The sequence below is a fragment of the Castor canadensis genome, chromosome 3, assembly GCF_047511655.1.
Source record: "Castor canadensis chromosome 3, mCasCan1.hap1v2, whole genome shotgun sequence".
Lineage (NCBI taxonomy): Eukaryota > Metazoa > Chordata > Mammalia > Rodentia > Castoridae > Castor > Castor canadensis.
This window is the reverse complement of record NC_133388.1, coordinates 57904789-57931945: the sequence shown is the minus strand read 5'-3', so window position 1 is coordinate 57931945 and position 27157 is coordinate 57904789. Positions and strand designations below refer to the sequence as shown.

The following is a 27157-nucleotide window of genomic DNA, read 5'->3' as shown; positions in this document are numbered from 1 at the left end:
TTGGAATTGTCTAGATACATGCTGCTTGTATGTAATAGAAATGACAGTCCAAAACATTCTGAGACTTAATCTAGTGTGTCCCCCATAACAAACCACTGTAAATTTTCTCATCTACAATTGTACATTTAATCAGATAAAATTGATAGTATATTTAAATTTTTAACTTTAAGACAAGGAATTTCACTCCCTTGCATTTATTTAAATTGCTTTTCATTGTGAAGAGATTTTACCATGAGATTCTCCGTATCTGACTACAGATGACTTTGTTAGTGGAGAATACACCTGTTACATATCTTTCATTTAAATATTCTGGAATTATCTCTCATGATTTTCTCCTTAGACTCTAACAGTTTCTGCTTAAAATTTCTGAAAATCATATCAATTTTTTTTGTAATTTGTTGTTTAACTTTATTAATGTAATTTCAAGATTTACACAGGGTTTGTAGTTAGTGGAAAACTGACATTATTAACCTATAAGACTATATGTAACTTTGTTAATGTTATTCACTTTATTTGCATGATTTCTATAAAATCTCATGTAAATCTAAGTCAAAATAGAAGTTAAGAATACCTCACAACTGTTATTTACTGACATTCAGAACAACAAGATTTGGCTTTTAGGAAATTAAAAAAGGAATGTTCTTAGATTGACTATAGATTACTTTGCCAAATTTAGAGAAATTATAAAAGTGTACATCATTTCCATCATAAATATGCTTCTTACCTGTGCTGCTGGAAATATTAACATCAATACTGATATCAGATATTCCTCCTCCTTTCAGAGAGGCTACACATGTGTATGTCCCAAAATCCGTGAATTTTAAATCAATGATATCCAAGTTCGTTGTTCCAGGAGAGACATCAGGGTCAGTCTGTGTAATCACCATCCGCTCAGAACTTCTCAATGGACGGCCATTTTTAAACCAACTAAATGTTAACTCCTCAGAAGGAACAGCTTCTACTTGGCAAGATATTTTCACCTCACGCCCAATCTGGATGTTGTCATCTTTGTGATAAGGATCAGGGGTGATCCAAAATCGTCCTTTTTTTAATGCTAAAACATAAAATTTTCATCAGGAGTTAGTGTTACTTTGACAATTTTAGGAATTCATTTACTCTATGAAATTATGTCTGGGCTGAAATAATATAAAACAAAACAAAATAAAATGTGTGTATGTCTTTGTTATTTCTGAGTAGTGTGCATACCAATAAATCTTATTTATGTAAAATTCAGAAATATTCCAAAATCCTAAGATGCTTAAGGACTATAAACAAGTCTTTTAATAAATTGAATAGTATGTTCCAGTGATACAAAAGGTAATGACTTAAATCTACAGAATTATACTTTAATATACCATACTATAACTAAACACTATTGCCATTGAATTTTGAACAGATGAAAGAACTTGTTTAAATAAAAAGTCAAAAAGTCATAGAGTATTAAAGTTAAAAGTAATAATATGGATCATTTGCCCTAATACCCTCCTATGCACCCTTAATTATTCCATAATTTCCCAAATGCTTAAATACTGCACAAAAGTCATATTAAAGAAAGCTCTAAGGTTGTGTCTCCATGCCGACCAAATCTAGTCCAGTAAGAATTGAGTTGGACCAGGTACTAGTGGCTCATACCTGCAATTCTAGTTATTCAGGAAACAGAGCTCAGGAAGATCACAGGTCAAAGCCAGCCTGGGAAAATAGTTCGAGTGACCCTATCTTGAAAAATAACCAAAACAGGGATGGCAGAGTGGCTCAAGTAGTCAAGTGCCTCCTTAGCAAGCTTGAGGCCCTGGGTTCAAACCCTAGTACCGTGGCAGGGGTGGGGAAAAGAATTGATTTGGGAGTTTTCGGAATACAAAACTCAGTAGGGTCATATTCACAAGGCATTTTCAGACATAGAAATAACCTGAACTGCAAAACAAACAAACACACAAAAAAGAAACACACATTTTCAAGACTTTTGCTATGAACTGCTTTACTCCACTTTGAATAGATATTTCCAGTTAAAACTGTTTTCTGGCTCTCTATTGCAGATGCCCAAAAGAACCTCTCTGGCAGATAGCTTGAAATACCTGCCACGTTTGTATGTATGAGTCTAAGGTCAGTGCTATGCTCACAACCAGAGTCAGCAGTAATGATGGCCAGAAGGCTGCTAGAGGATCATTTATAGGCTTCCTAAGGGTTTGAACTTTGAATGACACAGTGGGACTCAATATGGAATAGAATTTTGTCTTTTGTGATTGAGTCTCTCATGTACACATTTTTCTTTTTCCAACATCTTCTCCATTTCCCTTCACCTTAACATCGTCATCCTTATATGATTCAATGTAGCATATGCAATGGAACACAATTACCTGAATATAATGCTGGCCATTCACTTTTTAATCATTAAACCTACATGCCTAATAATACTGTTGAAATGATGTGAATTTAATAGATCTTCAGACACCAGAGGCTGTCTAACTGCATTCTGAGTAGCCTTTCCTGAATTTAACATGGTTTTCCACAGCTAGTGCAAGGAAGGGCAAGAAACAACATGGAACTCTATAGATATGTGGAATGAACTAGAGATGAGTTTTTAAATCTTAAAACAAAAGCTGCTTCTAAGCCTCTTGACTTGTTAGCCTCAAATATTTTCATCTGCTTTCCTTTTTTATATTTTAGTGAGGACAAACAACTGATTATGAAAAAACAAAATTTATATCTTTCTTCTTATTCAGAATATACCTATAAAGTCCCTTCCCAAGACTAAACACTAGATAAAGCCCTAATTAATTGAGATGAACAAAATACAAATAGTGATGGTCTTCATGTCTTGCACCTTGTATACTCATAGCTCAATTTCACTCACTAAACACTAGTGTTACTTGTATCTAGAGAAATCACACATTACATAGCTATGAAATGTTCTACATACCTGATGAACTCTGAATCTCAGAAAAAAAATGCACTGCTTCAGTCTTAATGAAAACACCAGAAAGCAAATATATTTTAATACTGTTGTTTGTTATAATTTTTCCATGGTAAAATGAAGCTTATAAATCTTATTCATACCTAACCATATTTTTACAAATAGCTTATTGTAAGTCAAAATTAGTATCCTTTGGTCATATATTTATATCTTCATGGGCACTCAAGTATAATTTCACAGTGCATCTGGAATGGTAATATGAAAAACATCTGTATCATATTTGGTGTATAATATTATGCATATACAATTGGAATGTAACTGTAATTCTGTAGCATAGAACAAGTCATAGGAACATAGAGAATTCTTTTCTTTTAAAAATAGACTTAAGAAATAGTATGCCAAGAACATTTACTTTTGTTCACACCATAACACTTACATGAGTTTCTTTGCTAAGAATGTTTCTTAAATTGTTTCCAAAGAAAGATAATAAACAGAAATAGCATTTTTATACAAAAAATATAACTTTGAAATCTTTTTGAATTCTACACATTAACTTTAAATAAATTCATATTATTAATGTGAGAGTATATTAGTACTTTTATGAGTTATTTCCATTAGAAAGTTGCTTATGGGTTGCCATATGCAAACACACATAGCAAAATCGTCAGTTGTTTTGTGATTGACATTTACTTACTATGAAGTTATTGTTCTATGGTTCTGTGCTCTGCATAGTGATATATTAAATTGATATTAACACTGAAAGCATTGCAAACTCATCAGTCAAAACAGATTTAAACTCATTTAACAACTCAAACACATCGATAAAATACTTGAAATCAATATTCACGCTATGTATCACAGTCTGTTTTACTCATAAAAATAACATAAAATGAAAAATAAAATTTTAGATTGTAAAGTTATAGTCAACTAAAATAACGTTATGTAGGGTGTATAATTAGAATATTTAATAGAAAACAATATCAAAGGTGCTTTAAAGAATGAATTAAGGAATGAATTTAATGCCAAAAGTTTTTGCCGGTATCAGTATCAGATTATTCTATGATTTGGCCTAAGTTAATCATACCAGTTTTCCCAATGACACAGAGTCTGCAGAGAAAAAAGAAACTAGTCAGTCTGTTAACTGAGTTCAAATCAAGGAATATCAAAACGTGCTGTTTGGATCATTTGGCTGGAGAATCATCTCTCTATATTTGTTTATGTTGTGCCTACACAAAATAACTGCTAGCATACAGAAAATAAATGGTCTAAGGAAAATAAAATTATTTCTGTATATGGTATGTGTATGTATATGTATGTATATGTATAAATGGTCTAAGGAAAATAAAATTATTTCTGTATATGGTATATGTATGTATATGTGTGTGTTCATCTACATTTACAGGACAATGAAATTTATTTGGTTTTCTCACTTAATTTGCTCAGAAACCTAAGAGCTTTGCTTTGTAAACTGGGTATGGAGACATGACAACTTTGAACTTCATTCTAGTTTTTCATTTCTGTGTGGTCCTTAGATGGGCAATCTAATTTTTACGGGTCAAGTGTGTCATTTATAAAAATAAGAGGTGACAGTGCTAGGATCCCTCAGAGAGCCATGGTAGAAATACTTATTAGCAATTGTGTTTGAGTTTTGAAAATATAAAGCGTTAAATATAGTTAATCAGCTGGGTAGCAAGTTCCTTCGTTTATCATTAAGCACTCTCTTTTTCTGAGAACAATTTTTAGTAGTTCATGAAATGTTAACTTAAAGTCATTTCCTGCTACCAGTTAAGATTTCAAACTCTTAAAACCAATCTGAGATTAGAACTGGAATATAACAGTGGTCAAATAGACTTAAAGAGACTCTATGGAATTAAAGACATTCTTTTGAAAAAAGAGAGAGAGAGAGAGAGGAGAAATCTCTTTGCCCAAATGCAATTTCTTAGTCTGAATATAGAAAATCCCCTAAAACCAGCCTGAGAGAACATTAGATTTAGCTTAATGTATCAATGTATCATAAATTGTGATGGATGAAGCTCAAAAGGTACTTGGTTAATCTGGCAATTCATGTAAAAGATTAACATGAACCTAAGCCTCTGTTCTGGATAATCAGTTTGGAAACTGCAATATAACCATAGCCTTCCTTATTTAATACTGTGAGAATGTATGCAGACTTGGTCCACATCCTGTTTTAATAAATTACCTGTGAGAACACTTGAAATGCACTTACTGTAGGGCCTCTACTTTGAAATAGTAAAAACTGCTCTGTGCATGGCATGAAACCCATGTGTAAATCAGAGGCCACTAACTGCAAAAATATCTGGGTAGGGTTTGCTTCTGACTTTTCCCTTAAAGAAAAAGCAGATATGTACCTACGAAGGCCAATCATTCAGGGAAGATGTCCAATATTGAAAACTAGATGGCCTTTTGAGTTTAGGATTGAGAGAGGGAGCCTTGGCTTTGAAGAAGTATAGGCTTGTGGCTTCCCTAAGGAAGAGACACAGATTGTATCTTGGCTGTAGCTCCAGCCTTAAAATTGTAAAATACATTATTTTGTTGGTAAAATTTCCTATAAAGTATACAATACATAGTAGTTCAATAATAAAATTTGCAAAGAGAACAAAATCACAACAGTGTTCTCAATTTTAATGAGAAAGCATCTCTTTGGAAATAAATATTAGGTGTCAGCTTTTAAACTTCTGCTAAGAATGTCTTTCAGAAGAATGATAAAATGCATCCTGACCACTGATTATCAATCCAAGTTGAAAAGTTAGTGAAAATACTCCAAGTATACCACATCTTGTAATCTCAGTAGACTGGAAACATGCAAATCTTACAAAATGTTGCTGAAGAGAACTGGATGTAGAAATAATTAATAGAGAATCAGATAAATAAAGCATTGACTATCTATTCTTTTAAACTCTGTTAAAGAGAATAAAAATATTTGTGTGGAAACAAAGTATTTCTAGTCCCACCAGATTCCAACTGAATACACAGTGGGAAATAGATTACATCAGCAAAGCAACTTAAATGATGGTAGGTGCACCTGTCCCTTTATAATTAGGCACTTATCTTCTCGAGGGAACTCTGAAGGGCTGAGGAGTGTAGATACAACCTACTCTTCTTTATCATCCCTAAACATGCTTCCTACTGTAATTTTTACTAAATAATTTTCATTGGATTTAATTAAAATTGACACTCAAAGCATTACCATTACAGATGTCAATTGTTTCCATTTAGTCTGATATGCTGGTGTTATCTTTGGTATTGTTCTGTAGTTTGTGCTCTGAGATGTATTGGGGGAAATGAGACAGAAAAATAGAATAGATGATGACCTCTGGAATTCATGGATTTTCTCATAGGATAAGAATGATACTCAATGAATAAAGTGTATTAATATAAAGATATATGAAGGAAGAGGATTCTGTACGGAACACAGGTGACCCCATTCCAGCATAGTCAGAGAGTATGTATGTGTCATACGATATGTCAATGATATCAGCTATCAAACACCCCATTTTGTAAAGGAGACTGAAATTCAGGATACAGTGCTTCCTCTCATGCTTCAGAACTGAGTTGATAATCATTTCTGACAATAGATGAAAGGAGTAAGAAAGTTGACATATAAGGACACTTACATTATGTGAAACGGTATTTGCCAAAATCTGTTTCAGAAGAAGGTTAATAAGGGTTATGTTAAAACAAAACAGAACAAATAAAGTTTGAGGGTTGACTCTTTGAGTAAAAGTTTGATTTTGTGCGGAACTTTTCAGAGCTTTCAGTATATTACTACACATATCACCACTTTCCTAAAGGGGCTGATTGCATCTTCCAAAGTACCCTTTATTTGTGGAACATCTCTCAGGCCCAGTATCAGAGGATGAAGAGGGGAAACTATAACCTAAAGGAAATCTCTCAATTGAGGTGAATCATTGGAGATACTTTGAAATTCAATTCTAGTGTCATTTAGGCATTTCCATTATAAGCAACATGAAATAATCAACAAGATATGACTGTCCTGTGGAGATAAAATTTATGATCAAAAACACCAAAGGACAGGGAAAAGAACTTGACTTTTTAAGTTAAAAAGTATCTAATGCTACACTGAAATTTTGAAACATATTTCAGAACTACATAATAAGCCTATCTGCATTAAGAACAGCATGCCTCTTTCCTTTCCAATGTAGAATCAAGTTTTTAAACAAATTAACTTATCAGTTTGTTCCTGTCCTGAGAATGAACATTTTGAAATATGCAAAAAATATTAAGAAGGAATTAACTTTATTGGCTTCCATATAATTTCATATAAATTCATACCTTGATATAAACTAGTAAGATAATCTACTTCAAGTTTTTAAAGAAGCAATAATCTAAATTTACTTACTTCATAAAAAAGTGCAAAGGGTTATTATAAAAAATACAAAAGTGTTAAAGCTTCTATAAAATACATAAAGTAGCGAGGTCTATTTTTTTCCTTATGTACTTTTAAGTATTCTAATATTCACTTCCCTTTTTATAAAATCCCAATTGCCAATCTAATATAATCGACAAGCTCATTAGCAATGCAATAACAACAAAAATATTACACCCTTTTCTAGAAATTGTTTAATATAGCTCCCTAGATAATTTGAATACAGAATCAGATACTGAAAGGATGTTGGAGTTCTATTTAATTATAAGTTATCAAGTCTCTATTTATTTTGTCAATTTGCTCAACACTAATTACCACAGTTTGTCATTCAAACTGTTTAAAGAAAGTGGTTGAATTCTAATGGTCTTTGGAAAGTCCTTATTCAATAGAAGAGCTGTAGGTAAGCATCTTTAGCAGAGAAAAAACAATGGATATTTTAGGTGGGCACGAATTAAGTTTTTGGGGGTAAGCCTTTCCTTGTGAAGAGGAAAAAGATAGTATCTTTATCACCATTATTTTGCCATTCCTACCATTTCAGCACGATCTTAGGTAAAGAGAAAACATACATTGCTCATAAATTACTAAAATGAGCCGGGCACTGGTGGCTCATACCTGTAATCCTAGCTCCTCTGGAAGCAGAAATCAGGAGGATTGTGGCTCAAAGCCAACCCGGGCAAATAGTTCACAAGATCCTATATCAAAAAACTATGTTCACAAAAAAGGGCTGGTGGAGTAGCTTAAGGTGTAGGCCTTGTGTTCAAATCTCAGTACCTCAAAATGAATAAATAAATAAATAAACAACAAAAATGTACACACAAGAGCCACGAATACAAATATTTTTACAATATGACTGTCTTGTAAATGGTATTTGACATAGTGTGATGTCTTTGCCCCAGTTATTTGAATAGGGATATATTAATAGCTCAATTTGCTGGCCCTACTATGCTCAAAATTAGTGAATGTTTTTATAAGCACCTCTTAAACTACTTTTGCTGAAAAGCACTGACACCTTACCTGGGTCCGTAAATTAACTAACAGCAGGAGAAAACCTTAGCATCCCTGCCTCCATTTTGTTTGCCTATAGTAATCAGGCTGCACCTGGAACAGGAGTAATCATCTTTTGGTGACCAAATTGCTCCCCTCAGGTAATAACAGAGATAACTTCTAGGGAACCCTGGAAAACCAAAACTAAGATAATAATCAACGAGGCCATACCTGCAGCTGGGACTGTTTAACTGTGCATGCCTTTTACCTCTGGTCCCTAATTCTTCCTCTATTTAAGGTTAAAGCTCTTGTCTGTATCCCAAAGGTGGCTGAATATAACCTGAGGTGCTGTCTTCCTGAGGCCACCTTCCATTCTTTGCCCTTCACCATGTCTTTTTATTTGCTGCATAGGGGTGAGTGGCCAAACATGGCATGTTTGGGCCTCAGGTCTAAAACTTCTGTTTCCTTTTGAATTCACATTTTCTTTTTTTTTTTCATTTTTCTTTTATTATTCATATGTGCATACAAGTATTGGTTCATTTCTCCCCACTGCCCCCACCCCCTCCCTTACCACCCACTCCGCCCCCTCCCTCTCCCCCCCCAATACCCAGCAGAAACCATTTTGCCCTTATTTCTAATTTTGTTGTAGAGACAGTATAAGCAATAATAGGAAGGAACAAGAGTTTTTGCTGGTTGAGATAAGGATAGCTATACAGGGAGTTGACTCGCATTGATTTCCTGTGCGTGGGTGTTACCTTCTAGGTTAATTCTTTTTGATCTAACCTTTTCTCTAGTACCTGTTCCCCTTTTCCTATTGGCCTCAGTTGCTTTAAGGTATCTGCTTTAGTTTCTCTGCGTTAAGGGCAACAAATGCTAGCTAGTTTTTTAGGTGTCTTACCTATCCTCATCCCTCCCTTGTGTGCTCTCGCTTTTATCATGTGCTCATAGTCCAATCCCCTTGTTGTGTTTGCCCTTGATCTAATGTCCACATATGAGGGAGAACGTACGATTTTTGGTTTTTTGAGCCAGGCTAACCTCACTCAGAATGATGTTCTCCAATTCCATCCATTTACCAGCGAATGATAACATTTCGTTCTTCTTCTTGGCTGCATAAAATTCCATTGTGTATAAATACCACATTTTCTTAATCCACTCGTCAGTGCTGGGGCATCTTGGCTGTTTCCATAACTTGGCTATTGTGAATAGTGCCGCAATAAACATGGATGTGCAGGTGCCTCTGGAGTAACAGTCTTTTGGGTATATCCCCAAGAGTGGTATTGCTGGATCAAATGGTAGATCGATGTCCAGCTTTTTAAGTAGCCTCCAAATTTTTTTCCAGAGTGGTTATACTAGTCTACATTCCCACCAACAGTGTAAGAGGGTTCCTTTTTCCCCGCATCCTCGCCAACACCTGTTGTTGGTGGTGTTGCTGATGATGGCTATTCTAACAGGGGTGAGGTGGAATCTTAGCGTGGTTTTAATTTGCATTTCCTTTATTGCTAGAGATGGTGAGCATTTTTTCATGTGTTTTCTGGCCATTTGAATTTCTTCTTTTGAGAAAGTTCTGTTTAGTTCACATGCCCATTTCTTTATTGGTTCATTAGTTTTGGGAGAATTTAGTTTTTTAAGTTCCCTGTATATTCTGGTTATCAGTCCTTTGTCTGATGTATAATTGGCAAATATTTTCTCCCACTCTGTGGGTGTTCTCTTCAGTTTAGAGACCATTTCTTTTGATGAACAGAAGCTTTTTAGTTTTATGAGGTCCCATTTATCTATGCTATCTCTTAGTTGCTGCGCTGCTGGGGTTTCATTGAGAAAGTTCTTACCTATACCTACTAACTCCAGAGTATTTCCTACTCTTTCTTGTATCAACTTAAGAGTTTGGGGTCTGATATTAAGATCCTTGATCCATTTTGAGTTAATCTTGGTATAGGGTGATATACATGGATCTAGTTTCAGTTTTTTGCAGACTGATAACCAGTTTTCCCAGCAGTTTTTGTTGAAGAGGCTGCTATTTCTCCATCGTATATTTTTAGCTCCTTTGTCAAAGATAAGTTGCTTATAGTTGTGTGGCTTCATATCTGGATCTTCTATTCTGTTCCACTGGTCTTCATGTCTGTTTTTGTGCCAGTACCATGCTGTTTTTATTGTTATTGCTTTGTAATATAGTTTGAAGTCAGGTATTGTGATACCTCCTGCATAGTTCTTTTGACTGAGTATTGCCTTGGCTATTCGTGGCCTCTTGTGTTTCCATATAAATTTAACAGTAGATTTTTCAATCTCTTTAATGAATGTCATTGGAATTTTGATGGGAATTGCATTAAACATGTAGATTACTTTGGGGAGTATCGACATTTTTACTATGTTGATTCTACCAATCCATGAGCATGGGAGATCTGTCCACTTTCTATAGTCTTCCTCAATCTCTTTCTTCAGAAGTGTATAGTTTTCCTTGTAGAGGTCTTTCACACCTTTCATTAGATTTACACCTAGGTATTTGATTTTTTTTGAGGCTATTGTAAATGGAATTGTTTTCATACGTTCTTTTTCCGTTTGCTCATTGTTAGTGTATAGAAATGCTAATGATTTTTCTATGTTGATTTTATACCCTGCTACCTTGCTATAGCTATTGATGATGTCTACAAGCTTCTGAGTAGAGTTTTTTGGGTCTTTAAGGTACAGGATCTTGTCGTCTACAAATGATGTTGGATCTTATCAAAGGCTTTTTCTGCATCTATTGAGATGATCAAGTGGTTTTTGTCTTTGCTTCTATTAATGTGGTTTATTACGTTTATTGATTTTCCTATGTTGAACCACCCCTGCATCCCTGGGATGAAGCCTACTTGGTCGTGGTGAATAATCTTTTTGATGTGTTGCTGAATTCGGTTTGCCATTATTTTGTTGAGGATTTTTGCATCAATGTTCATTAAGGAGATTGGCCTATAGTTCTCCTTTTTGGAGGTGTCTTTGCCTGGTTTTGGGATAAGTGTAATATTGGCTTCATAAAATGTGTTTGGCAGTTTTCCTTCCCTTTCTATTTCATGGAACAGTTTAAGGAGGGTTGGTATCAGTTCTTCTTTAAAGGTCTGATAGAATTCAGTAGAGAATCCATCAGGTCCTGGACTTTTCTTTTTGGGGAGACTCTTGATTGCTGCTTCAATTTCATTTTGTGTTATAGGTCTATTCAGGTGATTAATTTCCTCTTGGTTCAGTTTTGGATGATCATATGTATCTAGAAATCTGTCCATTTCTTTTAGATTTTCAAATTTATTTGAATATAGGTTCTCAAAGTAGTCTCTGATGATTTCCTGGACTTCCATGGTGTTTGTTGTTGTCTCCCCTTTTGCATTCCTAATTCTACTAATTTGGGTTTTTTCTCTCCTCATTTTAGTCAGGTTTGCCAGGGGTCTATCGATCTTGTTTCTTTTTTCAAAGAACCAACTTTTTGTTTCATTAATTCTTTGTATGGTTTTTTTGGTTTCTATTTCGTTGATTTCAGCTCTTATTTTTATTATTTCTCTCCTTCTATTTGTTTTGGGATTTGCTTGTTCTTCTTTTTCTAGGAGTTTGAGATGTATCATTAGGTCATTGATTTGGGATCTTTCAATCTTTTTAATATATGCACTCATGGCTATAAACTTTCCTCTCAAGACTGCCTTAGCTGTGTCCCATAGGTTCCGGTAGGTTGTGTTTTCATTTTCATTGACTTCCAGGAACTTTTTAATTTCCTCTTTTATTGCATCGATGATCCACTCTTCATTAAGTAATGTGTTATTTAGTTTCCAGCTGTTTGCATGTTTTTTGTCTTTACTTTTGTTGTTGAGTTCTACTTTTACTGCATTGTGGTCAGATAGTATGCACGGTATTATTTCTATTTTCTTATATTTGCTGAGGCTTGCTTTGTGCCCTAGGATATGATCTATTTTGGAGAAGGTTCCATGGGCTGCTGAGAAGAATGTATATTGTGTAGAGGTTGGATGAAATGTTCTGTAGACATCTACTAGGTCCGCTTGATCTATTGCATATTTTAGATCTTGGATTTCTTTATTGAGTTTTTGTTTGGATGACCTATCTATTGATGATAATGGAGTGTTAAAGTCTCCACAACCACTGTGTTGGCGTTTATATATGCTTTTAGGTCTTTCAGTGTATGTTTGATGAAATTAGGTGTGTTGACATTGGGTGCATACAGATTGATGATTATTATTTCCTTTTGGTCTATTTCCCCTTTTATTAGTATGGAATGTCCTTCTTTATCTCATTTGATCAATGTAGGTTTGAAGTCTACTTTGTCAGAGATAAGTATTGCTACTCCTGCTTGTTTTCGGGGGCCATTGGCTTGGTAAATCTTCTTCCAGCCTTTCATCCTAAGCATATGTTCATTTCTGTCGGTGAGATGAGTCTCCTGTAAGCAACAAATTGTTGGATCTTCTTTTTTAATCCATTTTGTCAAACGGTGTCTTTTGATGGGTGAATTAAGTCCATTAACATTAAGTGTTAGTACTGATAGGTATGTGGTGATTCCTGCCATTTAGTTGTCTTAGTTATTTGAAGGTTTGATTGTGTGTACCTAACTTGATGTTACTCTCTACTGTCTTGCTTTTTCTTATCCTGTGGTTTGGTGCTGCCTGCCTTTTCATGGTTAAGTTGGGTGTCACTTTCTGTGTGCAGGATCCCTTGCAGAATCTTTTGTAATGGTGGCTTTGTGGTCACATATTGTTTTAGTTTCTGCTTATCATGGAAGACTTTTATTGCTCCATCTATTTTGAATGATAGCTTTGCTGGGTAGAGTATCCTGGGGTTGAAGTTATTTTCATTCAGTGCCCGGAAGATCTCACCCCATGCTCTTCTTGCTTTTAATGTTTCTGTTGAGAAGTCTGCTGTGATTTTGATGGGTTTACCTTTGTATGTTACTTGTTTTTTCTCTCTTAGAGCCTTCAATATTCTTTCCTTAGTTTCTGAACTTGTTGTTTTAATGATGATATGTCGTGGAGTAGTTCTATTTTGATCTGGTCTGTTTGGTGTCCTGGAGGCCTCTTGCATTTGTATGGGAATATCTTTCTCTATATTTGGGAAATTTTCTGTTATTATTTTGTTGAATATATTACGCATTCCCTTCGCTTGCACCTCTTCTCCTTCTTCGATGCCCATGATTCTCAAGTTTGGTCTTTTGATGGAGTCAGTGAGTTCTTGCATTTTCTTTTCACATGTCTTGAGTTGTTTAATTAATAGTTCTTCGGTTTTTCCTTTAATTACCATTTCATCTTCAAGTTCTGAGATTCTGTCTTCTGTTTGTTCTATTCTGCTGGATTGGCCTTCCATTTTGTTTTGCAGTTCTGTTTCGTCCTTTTTTCTGAGGTTTTCCATATCCTGGCAGTTTTCTTCTTTATTGCTGTCTATTTTTGTCCTGAGTTCATTTATCCATTTATTCATTGTGTTCTCTCTTTCACTTTGGTGTTTATACAGTGCTTCTATGGTTTCCTTTATTTCTTCTTTTGCTTTTTCAAATTCTCTATTTTTATTGTCTTGGAATTTCTTGAGTGTCTCCTGTACATTTTGGTTGACCCTATCCAGTATCATCTCTATAAAATTCTCATTGAGTACTTGTAGTATGTCTTCTTTTAAATTATTCTTGTGGGCTTCATTGGGTCCTTTGGCATAGTTTATCTTCATTTTGTTGGAGTCTGGATCTGAGTTTCTGTTCTCTTCATTCCCCTCTGGTTCCTGTACTAATTTTTTGCTGTGGGGAAACTGGTCTCCCTGTTTTTTCTGTCTTCCTGTCATTGTCCTTGGTGTTGTTACTGTCCCTGTACTGTGTGTAATTAAGTATTTTCTAGCTTGTAATAATAACAATGGTAATATTTAGAATGGAAGAGTGAGCTGAGATGGAAAGCAAGAAGTTAAAGAAAAGGGGAAAACAAATAACAGACAAGCGGGAGAAAGCAGAACAAGGTATCAGACAAGAGAGTTTCAAAGGTATAAACAGGGAGTGTTAGTGTACTAATCGACAGTAAGCTGAACAGACATTAGAGAGACAGAGAGAGGATTGAAAATCAAAGATAAAAAAATAAAAAATAAGTAAATGAAAGTAATATCTATATATAAAAATGAATTAAAATAAAATGGAAAGTAGAAAATTAAAAAAAAAAAAAACCAAAAAACTTCCAAGTTTATGTGCAATGCAGTTTCAGTCTTAATAATTTCGGTGTCTGTCTCAATCTCCAGTCCTGGAGTTGGTGCCTCAGATGTTCTGTAGTTGTCTCATCAAAGGGTATGCACATTTTCATCACATTTAAATATACCACTTCATTATTAGAAATGAGAATGTGGCCAGGGTAAATCACATTATTTTATTAGTTGTTAAAGACTTGGGATTAGAACAGCTATATAATATTTTAGAAAGACCTGTGCAAAATATGATTCCTTGGAAATGCTTTTAAAATAATGTAGCTTTAATATTCATTGAATTGTTCACATAGCATTAAAACCTCGATTAGAATAATGAGAGCAACTCTAACGAAAACCTTTTCATTAGCTTTCTTGTGAACTTCTGTGTCAAGAGCTGTGGTCTTTGCCTTTCCAAAATTACTGATTCCATCTGCCAACATCTTCTCACTGTAGTAGTCAGTGTCCTATTCTATACCAGTTATACACTTCTATTAAAATTTTGATACTTTCCTTCCTTATTCCACTCCCTAAGACTAGAATCTGGTCTTAAAACACTTCTCTTTGCCTTCATAATACCTTAAAGTGTGTCACATCTCTTAATAAAATGACCAGGTAGCTGTTGTCCATTCTTTCCTCCTGCACTTGGATACTTTACAGGCAGATCTTCTCTGTGCTACTCTGGCTTCAAAGGCTCAAAGGTTAGCATGGCCTCTTAACCAACTAACACAAAGATATTTTGTACTTATGCCTTTTTATATGATTTATTTTGAACTTCACAACACTAAACATTTTTATTCTTTTCTACTTCTTGAAAACCTCTTTTACATTGGTCTCTATTATGGGTAAAATATGAGATAACATTTAAGAATATAAATGAGTAGATTTTACTCATTTGCATCATAATTGTTGTGGAATTCTCCTCAGTTCATTCCAGTAGATTCCTCAAGCAGTAATTGTAAGGGTAAGTTTGTGGAGAAAGGAAAGATTTTTCTAAATTATTTTGACATAACTGTAGACATTGTAAGGTATTGCCGAATTAAGACCACACCACATGTAGAAAGGAAAGATTTGTTAGAAATCCAGACTGCAGAGCTACCCCTCCATCCCCCCCACCCTGAGATCAGGGAGCAGCGACCTGGGTGAATTGGGTAATGGGCTTTATAGGAGGGGCCAAGCCATGGGGGAAGGAGAGAGTCTCTGGTCTCTGATTATCTGCGATCACTAGATGGAACAGGTCGACATGCCTGGCTAGTTGAGTAACTGGAAGTTCCTGAGTTGTTTTGCAAGCCAAGAAACAATCAGGCAGGGAGAAACAAGCGGTCATAAATCAGGGGGTCTGGTTTTAAGGTGTAGCCTCGGGTCCTTCCACCCTCCCCAAGAACGCCAGGGACCTAACAGACATCACAGTTTTACCTTAATATTTCACGTTGCATTTTGCTGTCTAAGTTTGAGGACCATAAAATATTTGTATTGGTCCTTGAGAAGAAAATTATTATAACCATACCTATGTCTATTTCAATTTGAGGGAAAATGTGTTTAAATACTTTAAATATATTATGTCATTTAACATTAAAGGGCAAAGAAAATAACCTACATATATTAAGTGCCTAAATATAAAATGCTTAAGTTCACTAGGAATTTATTTAAATAATCTTACTAGCAAGTAGCTAAAGAGTCAACAAGATTGATAAAGACCACCTAAACATTCTTCTCACCCTGACTCATGTTAGACAGGTTTCTTTCTCACCATAGGCCTCTGAACTTCCTTTTCTTGCATTACTTTAGAAAATTTGAAAGTGTAGAGAATCTGTAAATTCTGTCTCTGTTCCTTTGAGATATAAATCATCTACAACTCAGAAACATCTTTGCTAAGGACCTAGGAGCCATCTCTTTGTAATGTCATCATCAAAGTGTCAGAGATAGTGTCCCTATCTCTGGGTCTCTGTGAGAGAGTAGGAGCCTAGCTTTGAAGGTGAAAAGAAACAAATACCAAAGCCAGTGTCTTAATCATATTGAACAACCCCCCTCTATTTCTCTATTAGCTTATTCTATATTTAGAAATTCCTCTGCTTTTGTTTCATTAGAATTGATTTCCATCTCTTTCCTAATTGCAATAGTATTAGATATGGTATTTCTTCCTATTTTAAACAAGTGTCCACTGTAATTTTGTTAATATACTATTAAATTTATTATGGTGTTTTGTCAAAAAAATTAAAGTAAGATCAGTCTAAGAAACTCAGCATGGCAAATTTTTAAATGTCAAAGAAAATGTTTATGGCTTCATACATGTATACACATATAGTACATTGCTCTAAGATGAAATGTCACGTAAGTACAAGAGTGTTTGAGACTTAAAGAGGTTAATTTAATCTCTCTATAAAGCTATTCTCATCCGGAGTAGTAAACTCTATTTAATATTTAATGCCAAGTTTCTGAGAATAAGCCACAGGACAAACATCCAAATTTATGGGTTAACAACATTTGGAAGGGTTGCCAGAATGAGGTATAAAGAAACTCTAAAATGAAATAACTTTAATATTTAATATATGTGTTGTAAAAATAAATGTGTGACATTTGCATTTTATAAAATATACTATACTTTGTTCTAGACATCTTCAAAGCAGATTTTAGAAATACACATTATAAGTTTCTTTTTCTCTGTTCAGTAAGAAAAGTGAGGCAAAGAATATGCAGTCAGAGTGCTGTGGTTTTATAGACATGCTTTTTGCATTCTGTAAAATTGCTAGTTGTACAAGAAATCAATTCTACTCTTCAAAGTAACAAAGACAAAGAAGGGAATACTAATTTCATTAAGTCACGGTATCTTTGAGTTCAAAATACTCAAATTCCTCAAATAAATAACAAACAAAAAAAGACTATTTCTGGTTTAGAGATCTGAGTGGAATTATCTTTTGGACCTGCATAAAGACATGCATTGAGCAACATTTTAACTACATTTCAACCATTTCATCACCATAACAATTAAATTTTCAGGACAAGTTGTCAATCTGTCCCTAAATGTAAGCTAATTGCACCAATTTTCTACAGGAACCAAATAAGTATAGTCCAGGTGCAGAGTTACTGAGGCTTAATTCAAGGATAAATTCAGAGATAGTGTATTGGTAAGCAAAGTAAAAGTGAATACAAGTTTATATTCTATGGAAATGACCCAGAAAAGGTTGTAGTTGATATTGGTGGTGGTGGTGTCTGGTGGGGGATGTTGAGGATGTTGAGGGATATGTGAAAATGTGCTTTGAGAACTAACTAACAAGACATAAGATTCATATAGTGTTTAGAATGAGAAAACCAAGTTAGGACCCAAAATCTTGTAAAGTGGTAGAGTGGAGTTTATGTGAGTAGGGACAAGACAGGGAGGTCCATATGGTACCGAAACCCAATGAAAATAAAAGTTTAAAATATGAAAAGAACAAGCACCACAAGAAAAAAAATGATTTCACAAATACCCCCATATTAAATCACCTATTAGCATTACTTAGAGAGTTGTTGAATATAAGTCAGTGTAATGTGAGACATATTTGCTGGAAGCAGTGACTTTTGTGTTTGAAGAAGTAGTCTGATTCATTCTTGCACACACTGATTAGAAGATAAGGTCAGAAATCCATCAAAGTTGTTCTTGCTTCTGAAAATTGAAGCTAGGACATCTTCAGTTTAGAACAGTGGTTCTCCCAGTATGGCCCCTGGTTCAGTTGCATCAGCATCACTAAGAACTTAAAGATGCAAGTTCTTGGGTGCTACTTGAGACCAAATCCTCTGCCTTTTAGAAATCCTTCAGTGATTCCAACATGTTATCAATTTTGAGAAACTTTGGTTTAGAAAACAGTCATCCTGCCATCCTTAAGAACCTCAGGGCAAGAAGATAGTGAGGCAGGACATCAGTGCATTCATAAGAATTATTAGGTTGTTAAGACACATGATAAAGAGTGCCCAGAGCATATCTTTTTACTCTACATGACCCTCAAGACCCTGTTTATCCTGATTACACTTAAAATACTATTAAGAAACAGCTCCCATATCAATAATAAAAGAGTCTAAATTGACCTCACAAAAATTAACATGAAATACTTCCTTTCCAGATAGAGAAGACCTGGGGAAATTTCCACAAAAGTCTTTATTATTTCCATATTTCTTCACAAATATGAAGGTTGAATGGTCAGTATTAAATACTTTAAGGTAACACTTGTTTAAGGAATTTTCTCTCAAAGCATTAAGAATGTTACCTATCTTCATTGAGGAATATCTAAAAATAACTAGTGTGTTCCTATATTGGAATCAAGACATTACTAGTAGATCAATATTTTCCAAGTGCCTATGGTTTCTTGTAGAGTCAGTATAGATAACTGTGAGAGTAAGCATTACAAATTTTATTGCCTGGATTGTAACACTATTTCATCACTTGGCCATCTGACCTCATGGAATTAGTTCTATAAAGCTTCAATCGTCAACAAAAATGGCAGTGATAACAAAAGAGAAAACATTGATCCATATGCTCTGATTATTGCTGATACAACAAAAAATAAACAATATTTGTCAACTATTTTTCATTCAATTATTTCTGAGCACTCAGAACATGTCTATCACTGTTCTTTTTGTCAAGGTTATAAAAACAAAGAGCATCAAAACTAATGAATTTTATAAAGATAAGAATTGAGAGTACTTGATATTATGGGTGTGAGTATTTTTCAAAAGCAAAACTAACTATCATGGAGGGACCAAAGCAGGCTTCATGCATTTGATGATTCCTGAGAATTCAGGTATAAAATGAAGACAGACAGGTAAAGGTGCCAAAAGGCATTACAGTGTGTGTTAGCCTCATGGGTATGTGGAACAGATACTCTTACTGTACTAACGATTGTTTCTCCTTCAGCTTTAACTAACTGCAAATTTCCTTTCTGTTCCCACAAAATATATTTCTCCCTAATATCAAACATTTACTTCTATTCCCTCTTGTTTCTAAGGATGTAGGTTGTTTTCCTTCCAGGCCAGATCTCTTAAATTGTTCCCCTGAACACATCTCCAACTCTGCATGGAACACCATCAATTTTATCCTCTTTTTCTCTTAAGTTCTTTATAGCAAGGTAGTTTCCATGTATCTATAAACATGATTATAAACTCTTTAATTAAAACAAAACAAAGCAACCACAACAACTAAATAATACAGAAAGCCTTTCCTCAACTTCTTCGTCTCCATGAGCCACTTTTAATTAACTGTTTTAGTCTCTTACCATCTACACATCATGTATAGTTCTGATTCTCTCCAGTAACTGAACTTTTCTCCTAAGGACTTCCAGTGAGGATATATTCCGAGGAAATCAGTTCTATCTCCCTGAAACATTTGTTATGTATAATTTATCCTGACCTTTTCTTTCTGGCTCCCAGACTCATTCCATTTCTAATTTCTTTGTCCTGAATCTGGGTTTCCCTCATCTCCTCACTGTCTACTTTCACAGCTTGTTTTTATATCCATAGTTTGTCTCTGCACAGATGCTACTTAAATAAAATACTCAGGTCCCAACTCTGAGTTACAGTTGCTTCTTTGCACTCCCTGCTGGTTTATGTTATGCAGCACTTCAAAGCTTATGCATCTCATTAACATCTATCAATACCTTATGCATGTTTAGATTTTTCCCCTTTCTCATTTGTTCATCAACACCATCTTCTTCCATACAGTCATCTGTTTCTTCTTTGGCCTTTACATTTTTAGTCTCCCAGAATTTGCCTTTGCTGTTGCATTTACCTATGGAATTAGCTTTATAGAACTAATTCCATAGGCATTTTCTCCATGTTGTATGTTCAAGTCTAATATAGTTACTAAAACCCAGATCCAGTTTCATTCCAATTTGAGAAATTAGACTGAGGAATTTCTACTATTCTATGTGTGTCAAAGAATTTCTTCCATATAATTATTTCTCAAATATTTTGTATTTTCTGGACTCTGAAGCTTCATGAAAATAGAAGTAACTCATATTTCTGTCCTCCTGAGCACACTCTCTTCTATTGAGTGAGCTGTCACAGCCCTTAAGGATGGTTAAGGAACAACAGTTAGGAGAAAGGACAGTGCAAAGCTTTTTATCCACAGGGGACTCATTTGAAGCAATTTGCAAGTAGCTGTGACATTGATGGTCATTACCTCTTAACAATTAACCTGAACAAATTTTGTTAATTTTCATACAACAGACAAAATTTGAATATGGGCTAAAGATGTGAAAGTATTGTATTGAATAAAATCTTAATAACTTCACTGGGTTTATGGGAAACATTCAGAGAAAGGTTTTGTGTACAGGAGCACTATATCTCTATATCTGCAAAGAGATAGAGCCCATATATGCTTTTAAGAGCCCATATATGCTTAAGAAAGAATAACAAAGAAAATATAAAATAATAGCAAAGCTGGATAAAGACTGTAAAAGGGAGTCCTGGTACTTGAAAAAATAAAATAAACTAGTTCTTAAGAAGTTGTTTGATGAATTAATTTTAAAAAGCACCGGGTTTATTATTATCAACACCCACAGATTTAAAATCTATATCACAGTGATAACACTGGAGTTTTTGTTTTTTACATTTCTAGATTGTTATTCTTGTATTAAGCTAAACTGGTATTTTACGATCCTTTGAAAATTATTAACACAACAAAACTCATTATCAAATACTGACATTAAATCCAAAAAATTAGCAAATAAACTAAGCTTAGAAACTGACTTTTACTCAATAAAATATTTGTCAAGTAAATAGATTAATTCTCCATGCACAAGTGGAGGCCAATTAGTAATGGAACATGAGAAATGTTACATGCCTGTTGTGAACTACTCCTCAAAATGCTGCAGAATCTTGGTGCAGAATATTTTTCTTAGTTGAATTAAAACACATGAGCTGTCATTTTGAAATAATATAGGTTATACATATGTGTGTGTATGTATAGATGATATATATGCACCAGTGACTATTTTTCTAACCATCTTTAATTAATATTAATCTCCTTTTTTACGATCTATATTACCTACAAAGATATATATAACCTAAAAAGATATATATATATATATATGTATACACACACACACACACAAACATATATGAGGTCATACCAAATAGACCAGGCACTTTCATTCGAAGCTGTACATAAAAGTTGGTAATAAACCAATGAGAATTTTATTTTATAAAGCTATTATTCCAAAGATTATCTCAGAATTAATTCTTCTAAATCCATTCCTTTGACCTCGGTAATGGAGGAATATATTAGTTTCCTATGTTTTGTGTCCTTGTTATTATTCATGGTAATAAAATTCATGGTAATAAAATAGAATATTAATTGGAATTTAGTTGACCTGAAAAATATGTATTTTTTCATTATCCATTTATTCACATGTGCATACATTTTTTGGGCCATTTCTTCCCCCTGCCCCCCACCCCCTCCCTCTCCACCACACCCCGACTCGCTTCCAGGCAGAACCTGTTCTGCCCTTATCTCTAATTTTGCTGAAGAGTAGACATAAGCAATAATAAGAAAGACAAAGCATTTTGCTAGTTGAGATAAAGATAGCTATACAGAGAGATTCCTAGCATTGCTTCCATGTACAAATGTGTTACAACTCAAGTTGATTCATCTCTACCTGACCTTTTCACTAGTTCTTTTTTTTTTTTTTTTCATTTTTCTTTTATTATTCATATGTGCATACAAGGCTTGGGTCATTTCTCCCCCCTGCCCCCACCCCCTCCCTTACCACCCACTCCACCCCCTCCCGCTCCCCCCCTCAATACCCAGCAGAAACTATTTTGCCCTTATTTCTAATTTTGTTGTAGAGAGAGTATAAGCAATAATAGGAAGGAACAAGGGGTTTTGCTGGTTGAGATAAGGATAGCTATACAGGGCATTGACTCACATTGATTTCCTGTGCGTGGGTGTTACCTTCTAGGTAAATTCTTTTTAATCTAACCTTTTCTCTAGTTCCTGGTCCCCTTTTCCTATTGGCCTCAGTTGCTTTAAGGTATCTGCTTTAGTTTCTCTGCATTAAGGGCAACAGATGCTAGCTAGTTTTTTAGGTGTCTTACCTATCTTCACCCCTCCCTTGTGTGCTCTAGCTTTTATCATGTGCTCATTGTCCAGTCCCCTTGTTGTGTTTGCCCTTGATCTAATGTCCACATATGAGGGAGAACATATGATTTTTGGTCTTTTGAGCCAGGCTAACCTCACTCAGAATGATGTTCTCCAATTCCATCCATTTACCAGCGAATGATAACATTTCGTTCTTCTTCATGGCTGCATAAAATTCCATTGTGTATAGATACCACATTTTCTTAATCCACTCGTCAGTGCTGGGGCATCTTGGCTGTTTCCATAACTTGGCTATTGTGAATAGTGCCGCAATAAACATGGATGTGCAGGTGCCTCTGGAGTAACAGTCTTTTGGGTATATCCCCAAGAGTGGTATTGCTGGATCAAATGGTAGATCGATGTCCAGCTTTTTAAGTAGCCTCCAAATTTTTTTCCAGAGTGGTTGTACTAGTCTACATTCCCACCAACAGTGTAAGAGGGTTCCTTTTTCCCCGCATCCTCGCCAACATTTTCACTAGTTCTTGATCCACTTCCCATATCGACCTCTGTTGCTTTAGGGTTTCTGTATTAGTTCTTGTGCATGGGGGCTTCAAACACTTTCATGTTTTGGGTTTCCTCCCTATCCCCATTTCTCCCGTATGTGCTCTCCCCTTAGCTTGTGCCACAAGTCCAATCACATTGCTGCATTTGCCCTAGATCTAAAGTCTGCATATGAGGGAGAACATATGATTGGTCTTTTGGGCCAGGCTAACCTCACTCAGAATGATGTTCTCCAGTTCCATCCATTTACCTGTAAATGATAAGATTTCATTCTTCTTTGTGGCTGAGTAAAATTCCATTGTGTACAAGTAGCACATTTTCTTGATCCATTCATCAGTAGTGGGGCATCTTGGCTGTTTCCATAACTTGGCTATTGTGAACAGAGCTGCAATAAACATGGGTGTGCAGGTGCCTCTGGAGTAACCTGTGTTGCATTCCTTTGGGTATATCCCAGGAGTGGGATTGCTAGATCATATGGCAGACCTATGTTTAGATTTTTAAGAAGTCACCATACTTTTGGAAAATACTTCTTAACTGAAGATTTTGCACAATTCTAATCATTCATTTATATGTAAATATTACTCATTTAATAGGACCTTCCTGTAAAATTAAAACATCCATTTGAAAAACATTATGCACTTATAAAAGATTTTCTCTGTAATTGAAAATGTATTACTTCAAGACCACAACTTTAAGGAGTAAACATTTTGAGGCACTATTACCAATCATGGATTTACTCATTTACTCTATTGAACTGCATAGCTAGGACCTGGGTACCTTCTAATTATGACTGAATTTTTTTTTTAACTAAATGGCATTCATTTTTAGTTTGTATCAATTGCTTTTTAGTTTCTGCCACTTTCTTTGCTGGGAACTTATCTTTTACTTCTTACTATTATGTTATATTTATACATCAATTTATTCCTTTCCTAATTTGTCACTGTTCTCTTTTATAAAAGATGTACCTGAACTTTAGTGTGTGCAGTTCCAGCTCCTACCTTTCTTTGTTGTGTTTTCTGACAGACACTCCTTATATAGCTCAGGCTGGCCTTGAACTTACTATGTAGCTCAGAATAGCCTCAAACTCAAGATAATGCTAGGATTACCACACCCAATTGTGCTTGCATCCTTTTCTATAAATTTATTGCTGTTTTTTGTTTTCTTTTGCTGTATTTCATTCTAGTTGACTTCTTTGGGATTTCTATTTTTCTTTTAGTAGTACTGGGGTTTGAACTGAGTGCCTTGAACCCTGTTTGTGTTGGGTATTTTTGAGATAGAATGTTGAGAACTATCTGCACAAGGCTGACTTCAAACTGCAATCCTCCTGATCTCCACCTCCTGAGTAGCTAGGATTACAGGCATGAGCCACCAGCACCCGGTTATGATTTCTGTATCTCTGTGATCTTTGCACTTCCTATATAATGAGACTTAACGTAAGTCAGATGCCTTGCCATGTTCTAAGGAAGATTAAATAGACTTTCAATGTTTAATGATATATTTTGTAGCAAAAATAACCAAAAAGCAATGATAAAATCAAATTAATATCAAATAAGACAAAACCAGAAATTAAGTTGATGCAAAGTTAAACACAGTAAAACTTCTACATATTTATTTGTTTGATAGGGATAAGCCAGAAATATCACACTAAGCATGTTAGCAACCAAAACAGCAGGGAAAACATACCCAGCTATAAAATTGGTAGTACCTGTACAGTACAAACAAGACTATTGTACAAAAACGTAAAACTGGTCCTCAGAAAAATTCTACAGAGTGGAACAATGAACAATATCTAGAATACTTTCTAACAACAAGTGGGTAATGATTTTTGGTGGGCTACTTATTAATATTTTTCTCAGTACAAGCTAAAACAACATGCCAAGGGAAATTCAGAAAAAGGGAGAATGAGGCAATATGATAGGATATGATTGGATAGGATAAAATAGGACAGGGTAGGATAGGGAAGGAGAGGAGGGAGAGGAGGGAGGAGAGGAGAGGAGAGAGTTTACCAATTTATGAACAGATTTTAGTACCTTGAGGTTGGTAGTTCTTAATAAAAACTAAACATCAGTCTACAATGACAGTCATAAGCCCCAGTGATTCCAAGTGTTACTTTAGAGCTGAGGGGAGGGATCTGAACTTTATTGAGCAACCAAGATTCTAATTCATACCTCAGGATGGGAACTACAGACCTAGAGCGATAGTAGAAAACATGCTCCACATAATCTCCTCTTTATATTAGATGTTTTCAATTAAGGCTTTAAAAGTCAATGAGCTGCAATAACTGAGTTTAGATACCCCAACAGGAAACTAGAGGACAAATAATCTAAAATGACAGTTAAGTAGTCAGTCAAGCTGATACTGGCTTCCATAAAAGAAGCAGAACTAAAATCTTACTACTAAGGTGAAGTTGTCCTAAATTTTTTCAGAGTTCTGATAACTACTTCTTAAAATGGCAACATGTTAAAAATATCTATACCAACATTTTAAAATATAAATCCAATTTAAATGTTAGGAGACCACAACCTACCACCTATGTAATCTTTTTATTTCCTCTCAAGTTGTTTTATAAGTTATTAAGATAAAATGTTACATAACTTCACTCACACTTTATTTCCCTAGGGAAATAAAATGTTTCAAAAGTAAACTTGTGAACTCAAATGTCTGTTCAGTATGGCAAATATGACATTTCCATTTTTACTTCCTCACTTACCCATGGCCATTTTCATAAACTAACCTTTTTAAAGTAAATTTTTATTAGGATATATTCATTATACGAATGGGAGTCATAGTGACAATTCTGATTAGACTTATATTGTGCATTATTTATATTGCCCCTATCATCTCTCCCGCTCAAGCTCCTCCCCACCGCACTTAAAGCAATTACAAGTGGTTTCTTAGTTCTGTTTCCTATAGGTATATGAAGTCCATCTACCATATACCGCAACTTTAATCTCCTTCCTTCACCCACGCCCCATCATAAATTAATCTTAAAAGTCATTTTTACCCAGGCTTGATAGCACCTCAAAAAATTTTAGCATAGGGTCTGAGGGAGGACATAGTTCAAGTGTTAGAATGCTTGACCAGCATGTACAAGGCCCTGAGTTCAATGCCCAGCTCCGCACACACATAAAAATAGGACAGACACACTTCTCCAGGCAGTTACAAACATTGATCAACATTTAGCATGCACAAAGAGACTGTGAACTTTCTCCTCCTATCAAACTGAGTATTTGTATCCTCTGAGTAACATCTCATCAACCATCTTCTACTACAGTCACTGGTAGCCATGATTTTACTCTACATCTATGAGTTAAAATTTTACAGATTCTACCTATAAGCAAGAGGGAAGGAAGGAAAGAAGGGAGGCAGGAAAAGAGGGAGGAAGAAAGAAAGGAAGGGAGGGAGGGAGGGAAGACAGAAGGAAGGCCTTTTTGAAATTCAACAGCTACTTAGTCTTCACCTGGTATAAACCTTCCTTAATGAGATACAGTTGGTAATTTTTAGATTATTTGGTCATTATTTGAGGAAGGCACAATTAGGATAATGAATGGTTGAGGAATTATATGAATAATATCTCAAACAGATTGAGATGCACAAAGTAAATGTTACAAGAGACTAAGCCATACATTTAATTATACCCTTGATTCTGTTTCTGTTTGCTAAAGTGAGATTAACTCAAGGATTGATGAATTTCTTAGTTCGACCTCTAGATACCAGGGTAGATCAATATGGAATTATGCTTTTATTAAGTATTCCCTCATTCAGAGTGTTACTAAAAGTAAAGGTGACAGAGAATGAAATTCAGACAAATAAAATATGAAAAATATATGTAATTTCTAATATCATTATCTTAAATTTGGTAATAAATTTTAGTGACCACGAAAGCAAATCTCTTCCTCATTTACATGCAGTTTAGCTATAGGAAAACATCTATTAAATTCATGTGCCAGTAACAATGTTGATAATAAGCAGTGTTAGGCTATGTTGACAAAAAATGAATATTGTTAAATGCACTGAGTTATTTGGGTCAGTTGTTGTTTTTCTCCCAATTTCTATTTGCACTCTACCTGGAATTCAA

The 27157-nt window shown here is 34.9% G+C and overlaps 1 protein-coding gene across 2 annotated transcripts in view; it reads right to left on the bottom strand.

Annotated features, from left to right (window-relative positions):
• Positions 1–27157, bottom strand: part of Mdga2 (MAM domain containing glycosylphosphatidylinositol anchor 2) — an 815899-nt gene that overhangs the window by 242472 nt on the left and 546270 nt on the right. For both annotated transcript variants that reach the window (XR_012446173.1, XM_074068038.1), the window contains exon 7: positions 725–1054. Coding sequence is in view for 1 of the 2 variants with exons in the window: in XM_074068038.1 (XP_073924139.1) it covers positions 725–1054 (330 nt within the window). In the remaining variant the exon portion in view is untranslated. The remainder of the gene's footprint in view (positions 1–724; positions 1055–27157) is intronic.